This window comes from Megalobrama amblycephala, linkage group LG5, assembly GCF_018812025.1.
Source record: "Megalobrama amblycephala isolate DHTTF-2021 linkage group LG5, ASM1881202v1, whole genome shotgun sequence".
NCBI lineage: Eukaryota > Metazoa > Chordata > Actinopteri > Cypriniformes > Xenocyprididae > Megalobrama > Megalobrama amblycephala.
In genome coordinates this window covers 21,581,559-21,608,670 of record NC_063048.1, presented here as the reverse complement: position 1 = coordinate 21,608,670, position 27,112 = coordinate 21,581,559, and the positions used below count along the sequence as shown (strand labels likewise).

Here is a 27,112-nt window from a genome sequence, read left to right as displayed (position 1 = left end):
CAGTAGCCACTTTATTTGGACCTTAGTCCTTAGAATAACAACCTGTAAGTGTGATTAAATATTGATGTATATATTTTATACAGAATGTTCAAAAAAATACATAATTACTGTCTTACTGAAATACTTCTGCTAATTAGCTGTGGGCCCACTAATACCTAAAATTGTGTCCGTTAATGCAGATTGTCTGTCATTCGTTCTTACTACTTTGAGTAATGATAAAGGATGGAGCAAGATTTGTTTTACAAATTTGAATGCTACATCAGTCATTCACGTTAGTGCTCGGCTAACGTATTGCATCTGTTATTGATACTGTTAATAATACATTTTCCACATGTGCACCGCGATAAATTAGAAATATACACATCGGTTTGTTGATGGACATACACTTGTTAATGCTGATGATGAGGAATTACAGTTGCAACATCTCATGATGAACGTCAAACTGAGTAGCGCATCACTGAGAAATGTCCTGCTCAAGTCGTCCTTGCAAGGTTTGGGTTGAATAACTAGTTCTTCCAGTATTTCATCAGCGGACTTGTGGTCGGATTGATATGGTAAAATAAACGCCATCATTACTGTCTTTACAGTGTGTACAATCACTGAGCTTTAGGAAGCTTCCGGAGCTTGTTTCCGGTGTTTGTTTCCGAATTGTGCTTTAAGTGGTAGACCAATCACAACAGATTGGGTTGAGCACTGTGTATTGGACGGTGGACGTATGTGTTAGTGTGTGTTGTGGGAATCTCGCTCAGTCACTGGGATTTTTTCCCCATCACTGTTGTTTAGAGGGTTGTGACATTAATTAAAACATGTTGCCTCTTGTCATTTCAGATCAGTGGCTTTTATTTCCTTTTCTTCCTTTTTTTTTTAAAGGTGCCCTCGAATTAATAATTGAATTTATCATAGTTAAATAACAAGAGTTCAGTACATGGAAATGACATACAGTGAGTCTCAAACTCCATTGTTTCCTCCTTTTTATATAAATCTCATTTGTTTAAAAGACCTCCGAAGAACAGGCGAATCTCAACATAACACCGACTGTTACGTAACAGTCGGGGTGTACGCCCCCAATATTTGCATATGCCAGCCCATGTTCCCAACATTATGAAAGGCATTAGACAAGGGCAGCCAGTAACGTCTGGATCTGTGCACAGCTGAATCATCAGACTAGGTAAGCAAGCAAGCACAATAGTGAAAAATGGCAGATGGAGCAATAATAACTGACATGATCCATGATAACATGATATTTTTAGTGATATTTGTAAACTGTCTTTCTAAATGTTTCGTTAGCATGTTGCTAATGTACTGTTAAATGTGGTTAAAGTTACCATCGTTTCTTACTGTATTCACGGAGACAAGAACTGTCGCCATTTTCATTTTTAAACACTTGCAGTCTGTATAATTCATAAACAACTTCATTCTTTATAAATCTCTCTAACAGTGTAGCATTAGCCGTTAGCCACGGAGCACAGCCTCAAATTCATTCAGAATCAAATGTAAACAATATAACAGTATACAATACTCACATAATCCGACGCATGCATGCCGCATGCATGACGAACACTTTGTAAAGATCCATTTGAGGGTTATATTAGCTGTGTAAACTTTGTTTATGCACTGTTTAAGGCAAGCGTGAGCTCCGTGGGCGGAGAGCACGAGATTTAAAGGGGCCGCAGCCTCAATCGGTGCATAGTTAATGATGCCCCAAAATAGGTAGTTAAAAAAATTATTTAAAAAAAATCTAGGGGGTATTTTGAGCTGAAACTTCACAGACACATTCAGGGGACACCTTAGACTTATATTACATCTTGTAAAAAAAACGTTCGATGGCACCTTTAAATGACATGCATTTTGTTTGAGTATGTTGTATATTATGTAAGTTTGTAAGTTATGTACATATAGCTTTTGTGATGTGTTTGTGTATCATTTCAGATGTTTTGCAGTTGAATGTTCCTTTGACATGCACACACGTACTAAATTTTGCCTTCAGTTTGTGGTGTGTGGGCTACGCAGCTGCCGTGTTGGCTTGTTTCCATTTGCCCACCTTGATTTAAATCTCATTTAAAGCCAAGACAAATAACCCTCTGTATACCTGCTTTGTCAGGATATCAGTACAGAGTCCTATTCATCTTAGCTTATTTAGATAAAGACATCTCTTATAATGGTTCTGAGATGGCTGTTTCATCTGCAGCACCCTGTCTTATCACAGACTTCTGTGGGCAGTGAGTAGGTAGCCGAGAGGACTGGCTTTTGGGACTTACATATACCTGTGTGTGTGTGTATAGGCGCACTTATATATATATATATATATATATATATATATATATATATATATATATATATATATATATATATATATATACACCTTTTAACCCTAAGATTATTCAGGTAGGGTAAGGTAAGTCAAATCTGGCCTAAATCATAAAGTAGGTAGGTTGAAGTCCTTCAGGAATGACATAGAAGACTACCATGTGGTTGTTTTTTTTTATTGAGGCTCAGTTTGTAGTTACGAGTCTCACGGAAGGCAATCGTAACAATAAAATATCTCTTTTATTGGTTACAATACAAAGCAGTTAATGCAAAATAAAACAAAATAAAACTTAAATCAGCTTAAGTTAAAAAGCTCTATAACCTAGCTTTATCCAGCAATGTTGTAGATGCTTCAGGTGTCCTTCTACACTTAATGCAGGCAGCATCTGAGGCCTTTTACTCCTCAGGCTTTTATACTACTTTTTGGGGAATTGCAGCTTCATATTACTCATCAATTGATCAATGCCTATGATCCAATCTTCCTTTTGTAGATGCATCAGTCTCTGTATCTCTTACTTACTAAGCCAGATGTCCTTTCTCTGTCACATACGCTGGTGTCTTCTTTTAGCACTCTTACTCTTCTTCCTAAAGTCTTCGTCTGGTGTACCTCCGCTTGAGGTTGCAACATGCTTTCTTCACCCCTATTGTTAACCTGTAGCAACTCATAATGTAATAACTGCACATAATGTATTGTAATAAGTATTACATTATTATTGTAATACAATGTTTATAATGTAATTTTCTCAAAACATAATAAAATCTTGAGCTCATAATGTAATAATTTTTACATGAGAAATTTTACATTATGAACTCACCAAAAACATGTCATATTTTCATTATTGTAATAGCTTTTAAAACATAAAAAAATAGTATTCCCTTACAGTAGATTTCTATTTCCCTTAAATAGAATAATATTTCACAATATCACTGTTTTTACTGTATAATAAATTCAGCCTTGTTGAGCATACAAAACTTCTTTTAAAAACATTAAAAATCTTAACAATCCCAAACTTTTGAACGGTAGTGTATATACAGTCAAACCAAAAATGTAGACATTTTTGATATTTTTGATATATTTTTACTAGTGGGTGCAGGACACTGTAGTTCATTTATGTAAATGAGGATTGCAAAATAAAGTAAACTGTGACACATTATACCCAAAAATTCTTCATAAAAATTTGGAACCAAAAATTATTCATACACTTTGACCTGACCATGTTGTGCTTAAGTGTTATCTGACATAATTAAAATTAATTTTTTCTGACACAGTTTAACTCTGAGATCTTGTCATATTTTATTACCATTTGTTAAACTATAGTGAATAAACTGTATTAATGAATGAAATGTTCAAGATGTCTGAATACATTTTGGTTTGACTGTAAATAATATATATTCTGCAGTTTGGTGTAATACTGAGAGGAAAAAAATTATTAAAAACATTTACAGATGTCAAAAGTCAGGTAGCTTTGTATTAGTGTATTAGTTTTGTATTCATATGCATTTGTTTTCCATATTATAGCATTGATTTCAGTGTGGCTCATAGTTTGGTGTTTTGTCTGATTTAAAGGCGCGATATGTATTTTTTCACCACTAGAGGTCACCTATTCAAAACAAAAGCGTAGCTTGATGACTAACGATGCATCAGGAATCGGTTGAAAATCGATTCAAATATGTGACGATTCAAGTCTTAAGATGCTAAATGAATCACGATACATTTGAGGGTGGGGTTTATATGAATGTATATCTGAGGAGAGCTGACTGGGTTCAGAAAAGTGTAGATGGTATTTTCTTTTCATCTTCCTTCCGTAAAATGCATCAGCGCTGCTTTGTTTATAATGGTAACTAAGGAAGCGCTGTATTGCCGCTGTTCCATAAGCGCCACCTGCTGTCAAGACAGTGAATATGCATTCTCATGCAGCCTGTCTGCTGTTGTGCAGCGCTGTTTTATCATATAAAATACATTTGAGTGTGTTGAAAATGATTTTATAATGTTACTCTGTGCGTTCGCTCAGCAGCTGCTATGAGGCACTTGTTGCAGTAAGCTAAATCAATATTAGAATATCATATTAATATAATTAAGAAAACAAGATTCAAACAATAAGACTAAATGTGTTGTGTTATATAACAATGATTAGTTTACTGTCTATAAATGTATCAAAACAGTTGTTCCCTTGTCTAATAAAACATATAATATGTTAAAGCGTTTTTGGTGTTTCCATGATTTTTACAAAATGAAACTGGAAATCGGGGTTAACGTTGATATGACGTCAATGATAGGTGACACACGGACACGGCCCGTGTCTTGGTTAAAATTGCTTATTTTTCTGGATTTAAACATTCTTGGATAATGTAAGTACACAAGTCAACAAAATATATAACACTGTTCTAGTGGATTTTGGATATTTTAATCCAGAAATCTTACATATTGTTAGACTGGGTAAACCCAGCATGATCTGCCGGTGATTTGATTTCGCCCGGCAACTCAGTCTGGAAACCCGTACATTCATTTCTGCTGCATCTGTTACACTTTTGCGGGAACCAATCACAGACTGGCTTATCCACATTGCTCGCTTTTGGCGGGTACAGAGCTCTTTCTATGGCTCTGGGCGGGTATAACACGATGACGTCTCTCGCACGACTGTCAGTCCAATTCCTTTTAACCTCTCAACGATGCTAAATGACTTCTTTAGTTTAGCAAACAAATCGCTCGACTGGGTGTAAATACCACTCACTTTCATGTTTTTTTGCACAACCTGCAAAAATCGCTCGATGCCATTGCTGCTTCTGCAAACGGCCGATCAATGCTACAAACCAATACAAACTAAACCTGTCTGGAGTTTTCGCGTCGCTCTGCAAAAGTACGTCACCCGGATCGTTGATCTGATTGGTTGAAGGACTATCCAGTTGCGTGAATAATGCTCGTTGATCACGCCTCTTGTGCAGTAGGAAATACATAGCAAACTCCCCAGACCAATGTTCAATTTTAAATTGAGCTTGGTCTGGTGATAGCCAGACAAACATACTGTGCCTTTAAATAATAAATAGCCATTAGCCAGGTAACTGGACAAAACATTTTCCTAATCAGTAGGCTAATTTTGTTTTGCTTTCTAGTAAAAATCTCTAAACATCCTCAAAACAGTATAAATATCAGTGCTTATGAAGGGCTTACAGATTATTGGCACTTCTGCTATATGGGATTCCCAGGCTGTTTTGCTAGTTTGTATTTCCAATTGATTTTGCTCTGTGTGCCAATGACGATAAACCAACTAATTTGACAGCCATCCCTGTGCATGACAGAGCGTCTGATGGGTGTATTACCAACTGCACAGACACCAACACTCATTGCTGGCTATTCCAGCCCCATTGTTAAATTAATCCCAGCCACGCCCCCCCCCCCCCACACACAGAAAAAGCAGCACACTGATTGGTTGGTAGAGTCTTGATGCACGTGACACGCAAACAACATAGTTTTATTATGTTGACGCAAGAGATGACGCAAGTTGCAACAGATAACGGAAATGTTATAACATAACATAATAATTTGTAATAAATCAATATTCTGGAGATCAATTTAATGGATTTCTATCTTAAGACACAGACAGGCACACTTTCTGCAGCCACAAAGATTTGTATCTTAATGACGTTATTTTGTAAAGTGCCATAAATTGTCATGATCCATTACAGCAGCATTTTGCGAGGCAATGTATGGAAAAACCTTTCTTGTCTTTAGTCAGGTGTAGCAGCGCAGTAGGATTTGACTCTCGTTGACTCCAGCCGAGTGTACGGGGTCGGGGATAGGGGGTCGAGTGACTTTAACTTTGTTCTGAAGTATGTATTGCCCACAGTCAGCTGCTGGTGTATTTTTAGTTAATTGTTGTTTGTACTGGGGTGTCTGACAGGCCAGCTGCTCTTTGTCTGTGCTGCTACGATTTGATGCAGTCTGAAGTATATTGCCGCTAAATCTCATTTTTATGCAGTTTATTGCTGCTCTCTGCTTGTCCGGGCACCTTCCCTGGAAATAAAAAGATTGGAGAAAGGAAAGAGAGAGAGAAAGAGAGCTGCAGACAGATCAGGACCAGAGAGGACCATGAGGCTCTAACGTTATATAGCTTCATTTACAACTACTTTTTCTTTTATTTGCTTTGCTTTTTTCTTAATTTTCTGCCTTGCTTTCCTTTCCTGTCCTTTACATAATTTCCCTTGCTTCCTTTCCTTATTTTTTTCTGTTTTGTCTATTTCCTTCCTTCCTTCCTTGATTTCTTCTTCTCCTTTCTGTAGTCTTTACATAATTTCATTAATCTTTTCTTGCTTGCTTCCTTTCCTTATTACTTCCTTTGTGTTTTTTGCCACTTCCTGTCCCTCCCTCTTTCTTTTCCAAACTTTCCTTTAGTACATCTTCCTATTTGTCCATTTGTTCCCTTCCTTGTTGCTTATTTTATTTCCTTTCTTTTTCTTCCTTTTTCTTTTACAATTACTCCCTTCGTTTCCTTCCATCCTTTCTTCCTTTATTTACTTTCCTTTGTAATTTACCTTATTTTCTTACTTTTTCTTTTATTTTCTTCTTTCCTTTTTTCTTTCATTCCTTCCTTAGTTTTTCTTCCTTTTCCCTCTCTCTTTTTCCACCCTTTCGTATTGACAGCGTTTGACACATATTTTGAGGTTTCTCACTGGGCACATCAAGTGCCAGTGACCATTAAAATCTTGCAGTCAGATTGGGGCCAGGCATTAGTCTACCCTTCGTTCAGAGTCCATCGCTCTTTGAAGCAAAATGTCACCTGTTGAATATACAGCTGCAGTGGAGAGTTTTATAAAGCCATAAATCTTCTGACGGTATCAGACAGCCGCTGATTGCATGGGAAAGGGACATTTGAAACTCCACTTTTAAGTAACTGACTCAGTTTAAGCTTAGAGAATGAAAATGACAAACAAAATGCCAGAATGATAAGGACACACTCTTGCCACCCCCCTCACCCCGCATGTTGGATGGCCTTTGAGTGCTGATACGACAGACTCTTCATTTTCCCTTCCATCTGTCATTTGGTTGTTCTCGTTCTACCTTTGTCCCGTTCGCGTGTGGGTTAATCTGAGGGCGGGCCCATGTAGATTAGGGGACAGATCCTCAGCGGGTGAATAACAATGAAGGCGCTAAAAACGGAACCGACTCGGACGGACGTTGAAGAACGCTGTGGCCGCTGTGAACAATTGCAAATGAGAGGGATGAGAAGGGTCTTGTTTTTTGAATGTCCTCTGTCTCCATAACAACCCTCCCTTTTGTGTGGCGCTCTCTGAAAAGCCTCCTCCTATCACAAAAACATGAAACATGAAAATTCAGCCCGTCCGTGATGAGACGCGACTGCATTCATCTCGGCTTTGAAAAAATGTGTGCAAATCAGTGTTTCCTGGGATAGGATTGTCCACAAACAGAAAATGAGAAGCAATTAGTGCAACTTGCTGAGCCCATGGTTGAGGGTTTCTTCCAAGAAATAAAGGCTTATAATATTAAGTAGCACTTAAGTTTGCTTTGGAATCAGCAAATTTGTGGTAGTTTGTTTTGTTAAGGTTTTTATGATGTAGTGTAAATTGTTTCCCTCTAACTCATAACTTTGAGACTGAACTAAATAAAGCAGATTTTGTCTAGTATAACAGTAACCTCATGTCGTTGTCTTGTAACTATGTGTGACAGAGTGTTTTGTTAATTTGCATGGATTGGAGGATGGGTGAAAAGAAGAAGAGCTAATGATTGAATTAGCAGAGTGTCAGAAAAGGGCACGATATTCCACCACGCCATCAGTTATTATGCTACATGTGACTCAAACCAGGGAACTTAATATAACACACATTAATCCACAGCAATGCTCAATGATTAATTATCCTCACTTCCTGCCAGCTTTGGCCATCACACATTTTGAAATTGAGTTTTCATCAAGCTCAGAAAATTCTCAATATAACATTTGAACTGTTTAATTTTTAACCTTTTTACTAATGGGATAATTTAAAATAAATGTTTTCACTTGGTCTGCGGATACATAAATCTTTTATATCCTTGCAGTATTGGTGTAATACTGAGGGGAAAAAATCATTAAGAACCTTTACAGAAGACAAAATTCAGATCTATTTAATCTTATATGTATGTATATGTATGTTTGTATACTTTAAAAAAAAAAAAAAAAAAATTCAGAGAATATAGATAAATAAATATTCACTTCTGGTTTCACCAGATCTTTCTAAAATCCTCCATCCATCCACATCTTTTTTTTCTCTTTTTGAAATAAATTAATCACTAGAGCTCTTATGCTCTCTCTCTCTCTCTCTCTCTCTGTGTGCGCGTGCGTGTGTGCGTGCATGCGTGTGTGTGTGCGCGTGCCTTGCGGGGACTGCTACCCTATACCCTAACACTAATCTCTCTGACATGTGCCAGATGATTCGATTACTGACCATTGCTCTGACGGCTCTCACTACAGCATCAGGCCACCAAACCCAGCCATTGTGTGTGAGAAAGACACAGAGTGTTTGTGCAGTAGAACTGGCCAACATACTGAAACTAGACAGATAGATAGATAGATAGATAGATAGATAGATAGATAGATAGATAGATAGATAGATAGATAGATAGATAGATAGATAGATAGATTTCACTAAATGGAGAAACCCTAACCATATGGAGAAAGCTAGAAGTTTGCATTCTCATTCATCTAAAATCATCTCAGTTGAAAAAAAATGTATTTATTCATATATATATATATATATATATATATATATATATATATATATATATATATATATATATATATATATATATATATTATTTTTGTGGCATTACTCTTTGGTTAATGTTTTCTCTTTTTGCTAGGTGGTGGGAGTGAGTCCGTATGCTTGTCGATTTTTAATTTCGTTAGCTCAGGTTACGGATAAAACTAACAAATTGGGAAAAAAAAAAACCTTTTCATTTTAAAGAGAAACAGGCTCTCAGGCGTACAAAAGGTCCGTGCTTCACTTTCTCAGAGATCGTTCATGCGTCTGTATTGGTCTAAAGTTGCTGAAGGCTGCTGCCTCGATCCTTGCTGTTTGCGTCAGTCATTGAAACACGTCAAACCACATTACATTTCCAGTGAGTTGTTCCATCATTGTGTGACGATGGATCTTTTTACCGAACTGCTCGTTCACTCAACAAAGCACAAAATAAACCTGCTGCTTCTTTGTTGATTATGTTGATTTATCACATGATCACCTGTGGCATGTTTGACTTGGCACGGTCTCAGTCAACCCTCAGGCCTGCTGTGCATTTGATCTGGAAGCTAGGGCTGCTCGATTATGGCAAAAATCATAATCACGGTGATTTTAGTTAATATTGAAATCACGATTATTTAACACTATTATTGGTGGGTGATATGATTAAAGTCTTATTTCATGATATGTGTAAATATTTTGTGAAATTTCGCAATTATCGATACTTTAGCAAAAACTATAGGTTAACTAATGTAAGTAAAAGGTCCTCTCAACAGTAACACAAGACAAGTAAACAATCAGCAATACAATAAAAACAAAGAAACAAATTACAAACAAATCTGACAAATAAATACAACAGAACAAAAATACAAATTAAATAAACCATGCTTTAGGTTTTTCAGGAAGATGTACCAACAGTGGTATTCAGACCAAGTAATAGCTTACAACAGAAATTTAAAGGTGCCCTAGAATTAAATATTGAATTTACATTGGCATAGTTGAAAAACAAGAGTTCAGTACATGGGAAAGACATATACTGAGTTTCAAACTCCATTGCTTCCTCCTTCTTATGTAAATCTCATTTGTTTAAAAGACCTCCGAAGAACAGGCGAATCTCAACATAACACAGACTGTTACGTAACAGTCGGGGTGTACGCCCTCAATATTTGCATATGCCAGCCCATGATCAAGCCATTAGACAAGGGTAGAACGTCTGGATCTGTGCACAGCTGAATCATCAGACTAGGTAAGCAAGCAAGAACAATAGCGAAAAATGGCAGATGGAACAATAATAACTGATATGATCCATGATTACATGATATTTTAGTGATATTTGTAAATTGTCTTTCTAAATGTTTCGTTAGCATGTTGCTAATGTACTGTTAAATGTGGTTAAAGTTACCATCGTTTATTAATGTATTCACGGAGACAAGAGCCGTTGCTATTTTCATTTTTAAACACTTGCAGTCTGTATAATGCATAAACACAACTTCATTCTTTATAAATCTCTCAAACAGTGTGTAATGTTAGCTTTAGCCACGCATCATAGCCTCAAACTCATTCAGAATCAAATGTAATACATCCAAATAAATACTATACTTACATGATCCGATGTGTGCAAGCAGCATGCATGACGAACATCTTGTAAAGATCCATTTTGAGGGTTATATTAGCTGTGTAAACTGTGTTTATGCTGTTCAAGGCAAGCGCGAGCTCCGGGGGAGGGGGAGCACGAGAATTAAAGGGGCCGCAACATATATATCGGTGCATAGTTAATGATGCCCCAAAATAGGCAGTTAAAAAAATGTATTTAAAAAAATCTATGGGGTATTTTGAGCTGAAACTTCACAGACACGTTCAGGGGACACTTTAGACTTATATTACATCTTTTAAAAAGAAGTTCTTGGGCACCTTTAATGAAGTAATCAAATGTGAAATTACACTGCTGTATACATTAAATATATATTAATCCTTATTACAACAACAGAAAGTTATTCATTCTTGAGCAGTGGGTGATTTTTATCTGTCTTTTTTTGTATGATTAAAATTAATGACAGACTGCAACAGGTTTATTAGGCTACTGTCACTTTAAGGATGGTTTCACACCAGCACTTTTGGTGCGCACTCGGGGTCGATTGATGTTTGGTTTGTTTGCATGATGTGAACCCACGTACCATATCTGAGTCTGCTTGAAAAGGATGGACTAGGGTACAGTTCATGTGCATCTGGTTGCTACTGATATGAATGCAGTTGTACTAAATCACGGAAGTGAACTGCTATTAATGCCACATGATATGATAAAAATGTGTGTATGTCTGTGTTTCACTCACTTTCCTGTCGAGCGTGACTGGCGTATTGTAAGCAGAGAGCTGTATATCTAATTTCTGCTTGCCTTCAGCATTCTTCAGAGAATTTGCAGTTACGTACTGTGCCGCGTCACCCCCTGGGAGGTTTCTGCCGCGACCACGTAACGCTATCTTGGTCACGAGCCACTTCCTCTATTCATATTACTCAACTCCTGTAAAAGGTTTACCTTTATAGATTCAGGAGGAGTCAGGTGGGCGTATAATATTTTCTTCTTAGATTATATTATCTCAGGGTCTACTTCTGATCACTACCGCACCTCCTAGGCCTACGGTTCAGATATCAACCAAGCCTACCTGGGTGGGGTGGGTTAGCCTTCCGTTCAGTGCACCACAGCTGGATCTTCGCCCTCAGAGGACAGCTATGCCTGCTAATGCACTCCCACGGCCCACTCTTTTGCGACTGGTTGGCAACCTTGACTGACTTTGTAAAGTCCGTCGGGATATCTTTATAAAAATCTATCTTTTTCAGACAGTCAACTTCTGATACCCCAAATGGATTCTCACTCTACAACAATAAACAGACTGAGACAATACTATCAGAGTTTGAGGGCAGTCCCCATTCTCATTTTATTATTTCTTGCAAAGGCAAAAGCTAAATACACCACTCTATGCCAGCTAAGCTGGAAGTTCCATTGGCCAGATAAATAATTACATTTTAAAGCTTACCCTGTTCTCTATTCAGTATATGTTCTCTCTAAGAAAATCAGGTGTCTTCTTTGATCTTCTGAGGGCTGTGGTCTGGCGTTGGCTTCCGCTTGCTGCTTGCTTGTATGCTCTTTCTTTCTTCAGCAAAACTACACAACTACTTCTCCTACTACAACTACACAGAGAGCTATAAAGGCCCCTGTATTTATATTCTCTTTTGACGCACTTTATCTTTTCATTTATGCAAATGTGCATAATTGCTTTGTTACTTGTCTATCACCTTTTTTCACTTGTGCCAATGCATTTCCTATTTGCGTCAATGGCTTAAGCAATACACACATTTTTTTATTATACACTTTTATCAGATTTCTACCTTGCTGGACGTTTATTTCCTAACTGTCTTCATTCTTATCAGTTACACACAACAATGCTTCTATCCCCCAGAACCCATGTTCATCTACAAACATAATGCAACATTTGTCATCTTTAAGGGTGTGGTATACACTTCACTCAAGCCCACAGCATGTGTTTTTGTATGTCTCGTTTATGAAAACTTAATAGACCCCAGACATTCTCCAAGTTCAGCAATTTTCTGCTTTTTATTATATCTTTTAAAATCTTTATCAAATTGTTTGGAAGAGAACACTACATTTCTCTTTACAGTACTGAAGATTTAGAAGAAAAATTCAATGGCTCAAAAAAAAAAAATATAAAAGTGAGGCTAGCAGTGCTATGCTTTTTGCCACCGCCTCTTCCACTGCCGTTACCAAGCAACGGGGTAAATAGCTGCTGCTTTGATGACGCAAACGCTCCATGGTTTGGACCCAAATAATATAATCTGAACACAGTCCAGCGGGGGCAGGGTAAGAGGGAGCAATCGAACTCTGGTTGGGACTAGGCAATCTAACCAAGTGTGAAAGCACCCCAAGAGCTGCACTGATTCAATATATTGTTACACATTCATTTTTAACTGTTTACATTCATTTAAGAACTATTGTGTTTACGTGATACTCGCCAAAACAGCTACATCTCGGAGAGCATGCACAGAAAGCTGTCCAGGGAACAGCATCTCTTTCACGGCTTAATGCGCTTTTACAAACAATGTTTAATATCCAGCACGTCCCACAGTTTAGCAACAGCAGACTGCATTTTAAAACACTCACTTACTTGGCTGATTTGGATGTTAAGTTTGGCTTAAAGGTGCAGTATGTAAGATTTATGTCAACTAGCGGTCACTAGAGGTCTGTTCAAAACAAAGGCGTAGCTTGAATACGGCAAGTTTGAGCGTGGAATCCTGGGACATGTGGTCTTCACATCACAGCCGGTGGAAACAATTGGGATAGGACTCGGGAAGAAATCATGTTCATGGACGAGATTATTAATGTTACTGTAGTATGAAGCAGAGCAGGACCGAGTGTTGTGGGAACTGAACGAGGCCGCTGGAGCGATTGTGCAACACATGCCTCACGAGCAGCGGAACTTTTATTATGCAACAGTTGCTGGTGCTGCTTCTGCTTTTCCAGTCATGAGTATGAGGTAAAGCAGCTCTGTTTATCATATTAGATGTTGAAAATGATGTTATAACGTTACTCTGTGCCTTCTCTCAGCGGCTGCTGTGAGACACTTGTTTGAGACACACTCTAGTAAGCTAGATCGATTTTAGAATATCATGTTAAATGCTGGATGGCTTGTGTTGATAAATGGCATGCAATTCATTTTAAAACGTATTGTATGATGGAGAAAATGCTGTAATACTGTTACTAAAAATAAAGCTGCATCTGATTATGCTATGTTAGCTACTTCACAAAATAGTGTTTTTCTCTGAGGCATGGTAAAGCATGGTACTTGCAAAAAAAATTGATTTAAACAATAAGACTAAACGTGTTGAGCTATATAACAATAATTAGTTTTCAGTCTATAAATATATCAAAACAGTTGTTCCCTTGCCTATTAAAACATGTAATATATTAAAGCATCTGGTGTTTCCATGGTTTCTACGAAATAAAACCGGAAACTGAGGGTAACGCGGGTATGACGCAAGTGACAGGTGCTTCCTCACATATCCCGCATCCTTGGTTAAAATTGCGGTTTTCTAACGATTTACAAATAGTTGGAAACATTTGGGATATTGTAAGTACTCAAGTGAACAAAATATATAACACTGGCCTAGTGGTTTTTGGATATTTTACTGCAAAAATCTTACATATTGCACCTTTAAGGAGGAATGAAAGAGCACAATTGTGAAGGAAAGGGGATGCGGCAGTGGCACAATAATCATTTTACATCGATTATCTTGTTTTCATATTCTTTGGAAGCCAAAATCAAAATCGAAAAAATCAATTACAATGAATTGCACAGCCCTACTGGAAGCTACAGGTCTGTTTAAGATAATCACACTCAGATTCAACCAAGGTTTCATTTTGTCAACCTTTGGTACTTTTATTTATCAAGGATGCATTACATTGATCAAAAGTCACAGTAATGACATTTATAATGTTTACTATATAACTTACTGTTCATCAAAGAACCCTGAAAAAAAGTATCTCGGTTTCCACAAAAATATAACGCAGCACAACTGTTTTCAACATATAATAATAATAATAATAATAATGATAAATGTTTCTTGAGCACCAAATCAGCATATTAGAAAGATTTCTGAAGGATCATGTGACACTGAAGACTGGAGTAATGATGCTGAAAATTAAACCTTGCCATCACAGTAATACATTACAATTTAAAACATATTTCACAATATTACTGGTTTTACTGTAATTTTGACTGAATGAATGCCACCTTGGGAAGCATAAGAGACTTCTTTCAAAAGCATTAAAAAGTCTAACTGACCCCAAATGTTTGCTGAACCCAGGGTAAAGCAAAGTGTGTATCAATTATGTGTTTTCTGTCGGACATCATCATTATCACCTGTGTTGCTTAAGTAAAGGATAAGAGCCTCCTCTGAAAAGGGTAGATTTATATAAGCCAGTCAGGGAGAAAGGTGTGGGATGAAGGGAGTGGGAGGATGAATGAAATGGATAGCAGGAAAAATGGAGGTAGAGAGAGAAATGAATAGTGGGAGGTTTGGCTGAACACACAGAGTCACTCCTCCAGGAACAGGTGTACACACAAGGCAACTGTCCGTTCGGCACAATAGCTTCAATGGGCATCTGTCAACAATCACACCGCTGCACGTAACGTCTACCACCTACTAACACGTATACACTCACTCACTGCCACCTGATGAGTAGAAGGAACCTTCCATTTTGTTGTACAGTGTGTGCGTTTGTGAGTGTGTTGGGCTGATGTTGTGTGACATGTTTTCTTTCTCTGAGCAGTTATTCATCTGTCTGTCTCTTTGAGTGCACAGTACGATTTGATGTCTGTGCTCATTTAGAGGCAATATTAGGGTGGCCAAGCATTTCACCGCATTTTTTTTGTGCTGTGCATATGAGAGAGTGAGAGACTCGTGTTCTTTGTTTGAGAGACAAGAAAAGTAAATGAAATCAAAAGTTGCTGTTTTGTTACTTAAACAATAATTCAAAAATGAAAAGTCATTATTTACTCACTGTCATATTAGTTCCTAACTTATTTTACTTAATATCTTCCATGTTGTCACTAAATGTTGTTTTTTTTTATCTTTTATTTGTGCTTTGCAAACTTAAATATTTGATTTGTATATTATTTATAGAATATTGTTGATGTACAGGAACACTACCATTCAAAAGTTTGGGGTCGGTTAGATTTTTAAATATTTTTGAAAGACTTTAAGGATTAGTTCACTTTAAAAAAAAAAATTTGCTGATAATTTACTCACCCCCATGTCATCCAAGATGTCCATGTCTTTCTTTCTTCAGTCGAAAAGAAATTAAGGTTTTTGATGAAAACATTCCAGGATTTTTCTCCATATAATGGACTTCAATGGGCACCAAAGGGTTCAAGGTCCAAATGACAGTTTCAGTGCAGCTTCAAATGACTTTAAACGATATACTTTAAACTTATCTAGTGATACGATTATTATCTTGCTTGCTCTGTTCTGTGATGCGCGTTCGTGACGTCACGTAATACGCAATTACGTTGAAAAGGTCACGCTTGACGTAGACGGAAGTACGAGTCAGTGTTTACAAGTCAAACGCCGTTTACAAAAAAAGGTAAAACAACTAATGGTTCTTCCATCCTGTGTTGTCAGTGCCATCAGACTGTCATACCCTTCTCCATCAGAACAAAAACACCTCTAAAGGGGGTCGCACACCGGCCGCGCACATTATATACGCGCGAGCTCAATTTTGAATCGACTCCTGATAGAAGAGCTGCGCAATGGGAGTGTTTTATGTCAACAGGGAAACGTTACATATGCCTATGCTTTAATATTTTGCACTGAGGTTAGTGTACATGGAATGACACAACAGATCAAAATGAAAGAAAAGGCTACATTCATTATACATTTTTAGACTTTATTCAAGCTGTTAAACTAAAAATGTAAAACTAATGTATCTTGGAGCACAGGGTGAAGTCAGTATGTACATTAACGACGATTTGAGAGAAATATAATATACATTTTATGTAGTGTAACAATGTACATGGCGCTCTCTGGCGCGGCAGGATTTTGAGTCGTAGCTGGGCGCAGCGGACAGGCGCCGAATGTCGAATTGAAAACAATGCATTCGGATTTTAAAGATGTGGCGCGGCGCTGAGCTTCACGTCCGGAAAACACTGTTGCTCAGTAACGGTGGAAATCCATTTTGTCCGGTAATGCAGCGAGATGGAAACAGGGACTCACCGACTGATTCTAATGGCGGGATTGAAATGGTCCAGTCGAGGCAGCATTGAGATTCTTCCTCTGTTGGCAATGGTTGGCATTTGCCACATGTGCACCACCACGTATCATGTGTCGACGCAGCAGTCTCTTCCTCTGTGTATTCCGGTTCAAAAGGTAGGGCAGGGCGAAAAACTCATCTTCTCCTCGAAGTTCAAAATCGTCCGACATTGTTGTTTTACCTTTTTTGTAAACGGCGTTTGACTTAGCATTTGCACGTTCAGTCTGTAAACACCGACTCGTACTTCCGCCTACGTTAAGCGTGACCTTTTCAACGTAATTGCGTATTACGTGACGTCACAAACGCGCATCACAGAACAGAGCAAGGCGAGTATTTGTGCTTATAAAACTTAAACTTTATTTATTTTTTAAATGACCGATCGTTTCGCTTGATAAGACCCTTATTCATCGTCTGGTATCATTTAAAGCCATTTGAAGCTGCACTGAAACTGTCATTTGGACCTTGAACCCTTTGGTGCCCATTGAAGTCCATTACATGGAGAAAAATCCTGGAATGTTTTCAACAAAAACCTTAATTTCTTTTCGACTGAAAAGAATTCATAGACATAGACATCCATAGACATCTTGGATGGCATGGGGGTGAGTAAATTATCAGCAAAAGTTTATTTAAAAGTGGACTAATCCTTTAACCTTATAACCACCAAGGCTGCTTAAATTTCATTAAAAAAAAAAGGTAAAAAAGTAATATTGTGAAATATGATTACAATTAAAAATATTTTTTTCTATTTTAATATATTTTGAAATGTAATTTTATTCCTGTGATGATAAAGCTGCATTTTCAGCATCATTATTCCAGTCTTCAGTGTCACATAATCCTTCAGAAATCATTCTAATATATCTATATCTGATTTGGGGCTCAAGAAACTTTTTTTTTTTTTTTTTTTTTTTTTTAATCAATGTTAAAATCAGTTGTGCCGTTTAATATTTTTGTGAAAACTGTATTTTTTTCTCCAGTATTCTTTGATGAATAGAAAGTTCAAAAGAACAGTACTTATTTCTAATAGAATTGTTTGGTAATGTAAGTCTTTACTGTCACTATTGATCAATATAGTTTATCCCTGCTAAATAAAATAGTTGATTCCACCCCCCCTCACCCACCCCAACAAAAAAAAAAAACCTTACAGACCCAAACTTTTGAATGGTAGTTCTATTCTGTCAAAATTTCTTGCTAGTTTTGCTTAAAAATACAATACAGTGCTGTAACTTTTGTTTTGCTAATATGTTGAAATACTGGCAGAGCAACTACAAATCATTTATTCATAATTCCTTCTTTTATATTTCACAGAAGAAATAAAGTCATATGAGTTTGGCATGGCATATGGGTGAGAAATGACAGATTTAATTTTATCAGTTGTAGGCTTGTTTTTATCGTGCTCCTATTGAATGTGTGTAATGGTATTTAAGTGTTGTTTTAATTCTGACATTTATGCTGTAATCAATGGAATTGACCTGAAAATGTCCCTAAGGCCCCGTGTTTGTTTGTTGAAAAGCTGTTTTATATTTCCGTGATACTCGACGTGAGGGTGTATCTTTGAACCTTGTGGTGATGAGGTGAGACAGACAGCAAATTGACAGATGAACAGCGTCCTCACGTACCAGTCGGAGCGGCAGCAGTCCGTTTACCTGCACTCAACACATGCAGACACACAGTAACGCACACAATGAGTGTGTGAGCGTTCCTCCTGCTGTGCCTTTCCATGGTTGTGTAATTACCCCTTAGCCACCACTCAGCTACAGAAATCGCCTGTAATTGCCGCTCAATGTCGCTGTTTGGTTCCTGTGTCAGACAAATCTTTCTTACGCTCTTTCATTTCTTCTCTCTCGCTCTTTGAACCTTGTCATTTTGTCATTCTAAAAGTGGAAAAACAAAGGTGCACATTAAGCACAGATGTCTTTTTCACCCTAGTTTTTATTTATTTTTGTTTTTAATGCAGATTCTTTTGTTTTCTACTGTAATTCCATGTGTCTTGGTTCCCATTCAGTTGCGGACAACAAAGTCTGTTGGGAGTGCTTTAATTGTCATATTCTTTTAAGCAGAAAACTTGACCTTGATGCTCATTCAGTCTTAGTCAATGCATCATATAATGTAGGTCCAACCAGTTCTGATGTTGAGGTACAATATGTACCTGTACCAGAAGACTTAGATCTGGAAGTAATTTTAGTGCTTGTTAAGGTTAATATCAGATGAAAGTCTTCTCTAGATTATAGCCCCTGTCCACCATGCAACAAACAATGGTGTCTTGTTTTCTGTGTTTATGTTTGTTTCAGCAATTGAACATATTAAATCCAGAACTTCAGTTTAATTCCGGATCACACAGGTGGTGAATAAGGAGTTTACTCACATAGACTTTGCTTTTTCCTGAACAGGTTGCAATGAATTATCCCAAACATGCCGGTTAAGAAGACCATCAGTGGCCTCAAAAAAGCCTGAAGCTTTTGTTTTTCTCCCACAAACCCTCTCTGACATGTGTAAAGGGTAGGATCAGGTTGTGTCCCGAGGGAAGAAATGTTCAGAATTAATCATCTCTGTGGAGAGTTTAACAGCATCCCTTCAGTCATTAAGATTTATATTCCTGTGTGTTATAAACAAACTTTTCTTCGGCATCTCAGCTAAAAGATGACATGTATGCAAATAGTATTGGCACAAGTATTCTCTCCTTGTCTCTTTTCTTACTCATTCCAGTGGCTATCACATGTGCCCTCCTTTAATAGCAATTCAGTTATGTAAAGAAACTAGCTTTGACGTAATTTATGGTGAATCGGTTGACCATTCTTGTGACGTACACTTGACCATTTTAAACAGGAATATTCAAATCAAAAATAAGATATAAAAATAAGATTAAAACAACTGTGTACAAGTGTGTACATTACAGTGAAAAACAGCAAAACAATGGCAACATCATTACAATAATATATCAATGTTAAATATTAATAAATGATAAATGTATTATTAATAACATTCAACATAATTCAAATAAAATTAATATAAAATTATATAGGTGTTTGGAATTATCCGTTTTATTTTGTTGAATTTGGGTGTGTGTTTTTTTTTTTTTAAGTTGCCTTCTAAGAAATTACTGAGGGTTCTTAAATGTTTCTATAGACAGTTAGTCATTGGTCAAAACTGGGCAAGTCAGTCTTCAGCTTGCCAGCTTGAGTAGATTGTCTGTTTTTTCATCCCATGTTTAACTCAATCAGTGCCCTTCTCAAGGGTTATAACAAATGACAGCAGCAAAATTACAGTCATCCATCTCAGCAGCATGGATCTGCATCCTGTCTTTTCTTGCCCACCCCCAGCACAAACGAAGGGGAAAGAGAACAAGGGAGACACAGAGGACATGTCATGGAAAGATCAATGAAAAACAATCTTACTAGTGGTTGTGCAACTGCTATACAGTCCTGATCATCATTTTTGTTTCTTGGTGGATCTAGTGGAATTTTTCCTTACGTTGGCACACTGATTTACTCCTTGTGTACCTGGTGTTGTATGGTGTCAACCCAAGCTGCAGGTGGAGCTGCAGGTGGATACTGTGATGCAGGCTTCGTGATGCAGCCAGCCTCGAAAAACAGCAGCTGCTACTTCGTGGCACGTTTAGAGTGAAATTATCAGTAATTGCAGACCTCCCATCCCTTCGTTTTAGAGAGCATTGTTTTATCACCATGAAAATTGTTGGATGTGATGGGAAGAGAGAGCTTTGTATAGAAAGTGAAAGCTGTCTTTTTCACGTCATAATGTAGGTTGTCCGCCCTAATTATAAACTGCTGTTGCTGTCAAAAGATAAGCTTAAAAAAAACTTTTGGCTTAACTGCTACTGTTCCAATCAACTAGTAACAAAAAAGCTTCCCCTAACTTCTCCTATCCTGTCAAGTCCCACTTGGTGATCTTATGACTTAAAGTAATGTATGCTAGAAGAACACCTGCAATAAAGAAGATGTAACAATTTACAAAGCTACTTGGAATCTGATTATTATTGTGAAGCCCCAGTTTCTTCAATTACACAACCTTTTCATTAAGATTATTAGCAAATCTGATATTGTTTCCCTTTGTTTTGTGCTGCAGACGGAGGTGATCAAAGGACCATCTGGCAGTGTGGGGATGACTTTCAGGCATGTTCCGGCCAGTGACGGTGACACGGTGCATGTGAGCATAGAGACCATCACCCCAAACTCCCCAGCTGCCCTGGCGGACTTACAGAGAGGAGATCGCCTCATTGCTATTGGAGGTTAGAGACTACATAAATTTACTCCTTACCATTCAAATGGAATGTTTGACATGATGGGTAGGTCATTTAATGCCCAATTTCATAAGATTTTATAGTACATTTGCAAAGCTTTAAGTGTTGTTCATGTTTGTTTGCACAGGAGTCAAAGTGACATCCTCTGTTCAAGTGCCGAAACTGCTGAAACAAGCTGGAGAGAGAGTGATAGTGTTATATGAGAGGCCGGTCCGTCACCAGGTGCCTGCTGTGGGCTTGGGGACACTCCAAGAAACCCTTGGCCCAATGGAGGAGCCAAGCTATCTTCCTCAGCCTGGGGGCTACGAGGAGGACCCAGCCCCAATAACCACCATGGACATATCTGATAACAGAGACAATGACTCTGAGTTTGAGGAGCTGATCGTTGAGTCCAAATCAACTGCAGCTCCAGTCACTGTTGACACTAAGGAGGACTTCCTGCTCTCTGTAAACCAAAGTCCCAAAAAAACTGTGGCCAACCTGGCCAAGCCCCTTGGTTCCATCTCGCCAATTCTCAACCGCAGGCTGAACCTTCAGTCCCCACTCAAACCCCAGCCCAAAGAATCACCAAAGCCGCCAAATGTCAAGACTGCTGAACCCTCTGAACAGCCACAGAGACCAACGGTGCCCCCTCCTCCACCACCTGCACGCCCTCCTGTTCCTCCCAGACCCCATATAAAAGTCACATCTGCCTCCTCAGAAACCCAAAGCCTGGTAGAAAGTAATGAACCTGCAGTGGAAAAAAGTCCAGAGAAAACGCAACCCATTACTGGCAATGGCGAAAAACCATTAGAAAAAATCCCTGTTAAGTCACCAGAGTCGAAGCCTGTGAGCAAGCACCCAGAGCCCACAGAGGAAATCCTAAATATTCCAGTCACAAACAAACAAGATTCAGCCAAAGATAAGATATCTGAGAGCTCCTCCAACACTAGGGACAGTGTAGACGAGCAGGGTCTCTGGGAATCATCGGAGACTATGTATCGCAGCAGAACTGCTCGCTGGAACAAAGCCTCTGTGGTCTTTGAAGTGGAAAACAACCACAAATTCCTTAATGTAGCACTTTGGTGCAAGAACCCCTTCAAGCTCGGTAGTCTCTTGTGCTTAGGGCATGTCAGCTTGCGCTTGGAACACATAGCACTGGAATGCTTATCTACATCATCTGCTGAATATCAGAGCACCTTTCGTCTGTGTGCTCCTGAACCAAGGGCCAGCGTCAGCCGTACCGCTTTGCGCAGCTTGAGCACTCACAAAGGTTTTAACGAGAAACTCTGCTATGGAGATGTTACACTCAACTTCACTTACCTGGCAGATGGAGAGTCAGACCTGTCCAGTGGACTTATAGAGCGTGAGCGGGAAGGGAGTCTTCAGGAAGAAGACTTGAAAGACCGGGAAAAGGAACGGGAGCAAGTGCTCATGGTAACCCGGGATGAACAGAGTTACAGCGGCATGCAAATAGGAGAGATGCGGCACAATTTTCAAGACACTCAGTTCCAGAATCCCACTTGGTGCGAGTACTGCAAGAAGAAGGTGTGGACCAAAGCTGCCTCCCAGTGCATGACCTGTTCGTATGTTTGTCACAAGAAGTGTCAAGAGAAGTGCCTAACAGAGCACCCTTTCTGCGTAGCTGCCTCAGACCGACGTGGGGCAGATCCTGAGGCAAAGTCCACCATTAATCGGGCAACCACTGGCCTTACACGTCACATTATCAACACTAGCTCTCGACTCCTCAATCTGAGGCAGGTGCCCAAAACCAGACTTCCAGAGCAGGTTGCAGAAATAGGATCAGGGGTGGTGGAGCCTTCTCCGAAACACACGCCTAACACATCTGACAATGAGAGCAGTGACACAGAGACCTATGCTGGGGCCAGTCCTTCCAAGCAGCCACCTGGTAGTGGTGGCTCCAAACTGGTGCGTAAAGAAGGTGGGCTAGATGACAGCGTGTTCATCGCCGTCAAAGAGATTGGTCGAGATCTTTACCGTGGCCTCCCAACAGATGAACGTTCGCAGAAACTGGAGTTTATGTTGGACAAGTTGCAGCAGGAGATTGACCAGGAGTTGGAGCATAACAACTCTCTAAATGTGGAAGAACGAGAGACGATTGACTCACGACGCAAGGCCCTCATCTCTGCAGCTCTGGCCAAGTCCGGTGAACGACTCCAAGCTTTGACTCTGCTCATGATTCACTACCGTGCTGGCATCGAAGACCTAGAGTCTGTAGAAAGCACCTCACCATCTGAACAGCATGGCTTTCCGAAGGCGAAAGCCGAGGGTCTGGAGGAGGCCCTGCTGGGCACAGAAGTGTACGACAGTGACATTTGCAGTCCCGTTGATGTTCAGATGCTGGATGAGATTACGGAGGAACAGATCTGTGTAGAGGCTTTACCGTAAAGATGACAAAAGGCGTCAGGGGCTTGGGACTCAAGAACAAAGACTTTTTATCATGTATGATTTTGATTAAGATTGACCTGTGCGCATTCCACAGGTGATTGTGAGGTTTGCAAAAGTATTCCTGAATATCACTGCAATGTACTGTCATTTGAAGAATTTTGTGAGAGTGTCAGTAGTTTACCAGATTTTTTTTTTTTACATTTTAATTTTTTTTTAAATAAATAATTTCCCCCATCTTTAGTCTTTTAGTTAGTTGTAGAGGACAAAACCATCAATCTGAAGACGTTCAGCAGTATTACATAAAATGCACAAAATATGAGTTCCCATGACATCATGATCAAGCCGAGTTTTACCTGCCTTACCTGAATGGTTTAGTCAATTTTTTAAACATAAACTTCAAAAGGGAGAGTCAGTGTGAAGCAAGATGAGCTTGAATACGTATTTTTATTCAAACTTTGTGTATTAGTACAGACTGAATTATATACTTGTTTGCTGTTAGTGATGTTCATGGTTGGAAATTCACCCTGCCTAGTGTGTTTTGAGCTTCAAGCCCCTCTGCCTTACACTATAAACTACAAAATGTAGGATTATACCTGAAAAACAGTCCATAGAACATGATGCCATTCCTAACCAACATTGTCCTCTCTGATAAGCACCTTTTCTCATGTTACTTCACAATTGTTACTAATTTTAAAGCGTTTGTTTGTTTATTTTTTAAATGTTGAACTGAGAGGGAATCCTCATAGGACAGATAATCTTGATGTTATTATACTTTTGGGGACCATTCTTTGTCTAATTTATGTCACAAAGCCAATGTGACCTTTTTATTTTGAGGGAGGGATATTTATATTGCATTCATATGTTTCATAATATATGTTTCCATTAATTGTCAATAATCTCATTATATTTTAATCTCACAATTAACTTGCTTTGAGCCTTTGTGTTTTAAAATGGTGGCAATTTTTCTCAAACCTATTTAGCTTTTTATCCACCATCAGTTGGTCTGGGTGAATGGTTGTTTGTGTGAATGTGTCAGCCAGTTAATTTTTGGTTTCCTTTTCGTACTGTAATGTTCAGTTTTGTTTTGACGCGAGGAAATTTTCATTGTCTCGCATCTGTGTGCTTGGGCATGTTATAGCACCTTTGAACGTTAATTTTACATGTGTACTAATGAATGTATCTCCCAAATGACTCACTTTACATTCATTATTCCATTCACCTCTCAAAACATAATTTCTCAAAGTGTAAAACTACATCATTAAAAACTTTCTTTTGTCAATGCATACAGTATTCCCTAATTCCAAAAGCTAATGTGTAAATTCATTAACAGTCTGCTGGGCTCAAAAGCTGTGAGTCTGGTTTAGCCTCTGTCTGTCTATTTCAAATTAGTTTTCATTTATTTTATCTACCCTAAATGGACTTCAGTCTATATATTTATATATAATTTTTTCTGTCATCACTCACATTTTAATATTATTTAAATGTGGTTTACACATTGACATCTGTCATTGAGTACATGCATTGCTGGATCTTTTTTTCCAGAATTAAAGCTTTTCAGTAAAAACAAATGACAAGGCCTTTAGGTGGCGAGGACAGAACTCCTAATCTAATCAACCTAGTCGTGCTGTCCCTAGTTAATGTTTCTGCTGCTATAACATCTATACTATCCAAAGGCCTGGAACATAATAACATTTTTAAGAGTGGGTCCCCCTCACCCTGACCCAATAATTACCTTTCACCATAGAGGACTTTATTGGCCCCCCCCTCTTCACAGGGCCTTGGACAACACACCCAAAAGAAGTTTACCACTCAAACCAGAAAGGAACTTTTTCCTTTTGAATCACTGGAAGGAGTAACATTTAAATGCTAATACTAAATCAGTCATTAAAATGACTAAGAATCTTTTTTTTGTTGTTGTTGTTTGCTGCTGCTGCTGTTATCCTGTGCTTCTCAAATTCAACGCCACCAACATATGCTCACAAAATATTGCTCCAATTATCTCTATCACAATGGAGGGAAAATACAGTAAAATAACTAGTATAAAACATCATATCCACCTTGGCAAACTGTGGTTAAGCTTTTCTGGAAAAGCTGTTGTTCTTATTGGAAGCTGTGTCATGTTTTAAAGCGCTATTGTAAATGGGCTAGTAATGTAGGTGACTTTAAACCATGTCCTTTCTCCCTGAACTTATATAGTGCTCAACATGTGGGTCCATCCTTTCTTTTTGTTGTTGTTGTTGTTGTTTTTGCTTTATGTAAATATGATTTTGTTCTTTTGTGAGTTTTAATTACGGTGGAGGGCATCCACTGACAAAGTGCACAGCTTTTAAATTTGCTGCAAGACCTTTATGCACTGACATATCATATTTGCTTATGCACTTGAGATAAATAAATTGTTAGAAATAAAAAAAGTTCCTCTGTAATTTTTGCACCTTCCCATTCAGAGAATTCTAGAGTATCACTTATCACAGTCAACCTAGAAACAAGACGAACACTGCAACAGTGGTCATTTTCTCTGCGCCAGTTAACTGATGCCAGTTTCGATTGAATGAATCCAGAATGAGTCAGCGGCATATGAAACTAGCGCCGGTTTCACTAGATGAGCCCAGATATGCAGCATTGCCATGTACAACGAAGAACACTGCAATTGACCAGATTTAAGTATTACAGGGAGTTTTTAAAATTAAAGGGTTAGTTCACCCAAAAATGAAAATTCTGTCATTAATTACTTACCCTCATGTCGCTCGACACCTGTAAGACCTTCGTTCATCTTCGGAACACAAATTAAGATATTTCTGTTGAAATCCGATGGCTCAGAAAGGCCTCCATAGCCAGCAATGACATTTCCTCTCTCAAGACCCATAAAAGGTACTAAAGACGTCGTTACAAAGTCCATCTCACTACAGTGGTTCTACAATCATTTTATGAAGCGACGAGAATAGTTTTTGTGTGCAAAAAAACAAAAAAAACAAAAACTAAATAACGACTTATATAGTGATGGGCCGATTTCAAAACACTGCTTCCTGAAGCTTCGAAGCGTTATGAATCATTGTATCGATTCATGATTCGGATCGCGTGTCAAACCGCCAAACTGCTGAAATCACGTGACTTTGGCGATCTGAATCATGAATCGATACACTGATTCATAACGCTTTGAAGCTTCAGGAAGCAGTGTTTTGAAATCGGCCCATCACTATATAAGTCGTTATTTAGTTTTTTTTTTGCACACAACAACTATTCTCGTCGCTTCATAAAATGATTGTAGAACCACTGTAGTGAGATGGACTTTGTAACGACGTCTTTAGTACCTTTTATGGGTCTTGAGAGAGAAAATGACATTGCTAGGCCTTTCTGAGCCATCGGATTTCAACAGAAATATCTTAATTTGTGTTCCGAAGATGAACGAAGGTCTTACGGGTGTCGAACGACATGAGGGTAAATAATTAATGACAGAATTTTCATTTTTGGGTGAACTAACCCTTTAAATTCTAAATTTGACGATAATAACGTGTTTTTGGGTTGGAATGGAAAAAGACGCAAGGTCTCGAGACGCAATTTTTAAAATGTATTTTTGAGCAGCACATTTTTTTTGTGTGAGACGCTGCAAAAGATGC

The 27,112-nt window shown here is 38.4% G+C and overlaps 1 protein-coding gene across 2 annotated transcripts in view; it reads left to right on the top strand.

The window, feature by feature from the left end:
• pdzd8 (PDZ domain containing 8) overlaps positions 1-25,909 on the top strand; it is a 57,148-nt gene extending 31,239 nt beyond the window's left edge. For both annotated transcript variants that reach the window (XM_048191213.1, XM_048191211.1), the window contains 2 exons: positions 20,936-21,098; positions 21,238-25,909. In XM_048191213.1, the coding sequence (XP_048047170.1) occupies positions 20,936-21,098; positions 21,238-23,498 (2,424 nt within the window). In that variant the 3' untranslated portion in view covers positions 23,499-25,909. The remainder of the gene's footprint in view (positions 1-20,935; positions 21,099-21,237) is intronic.
• Positions 25,910-27,112: the final 1,203 nt, after the last annotated feature.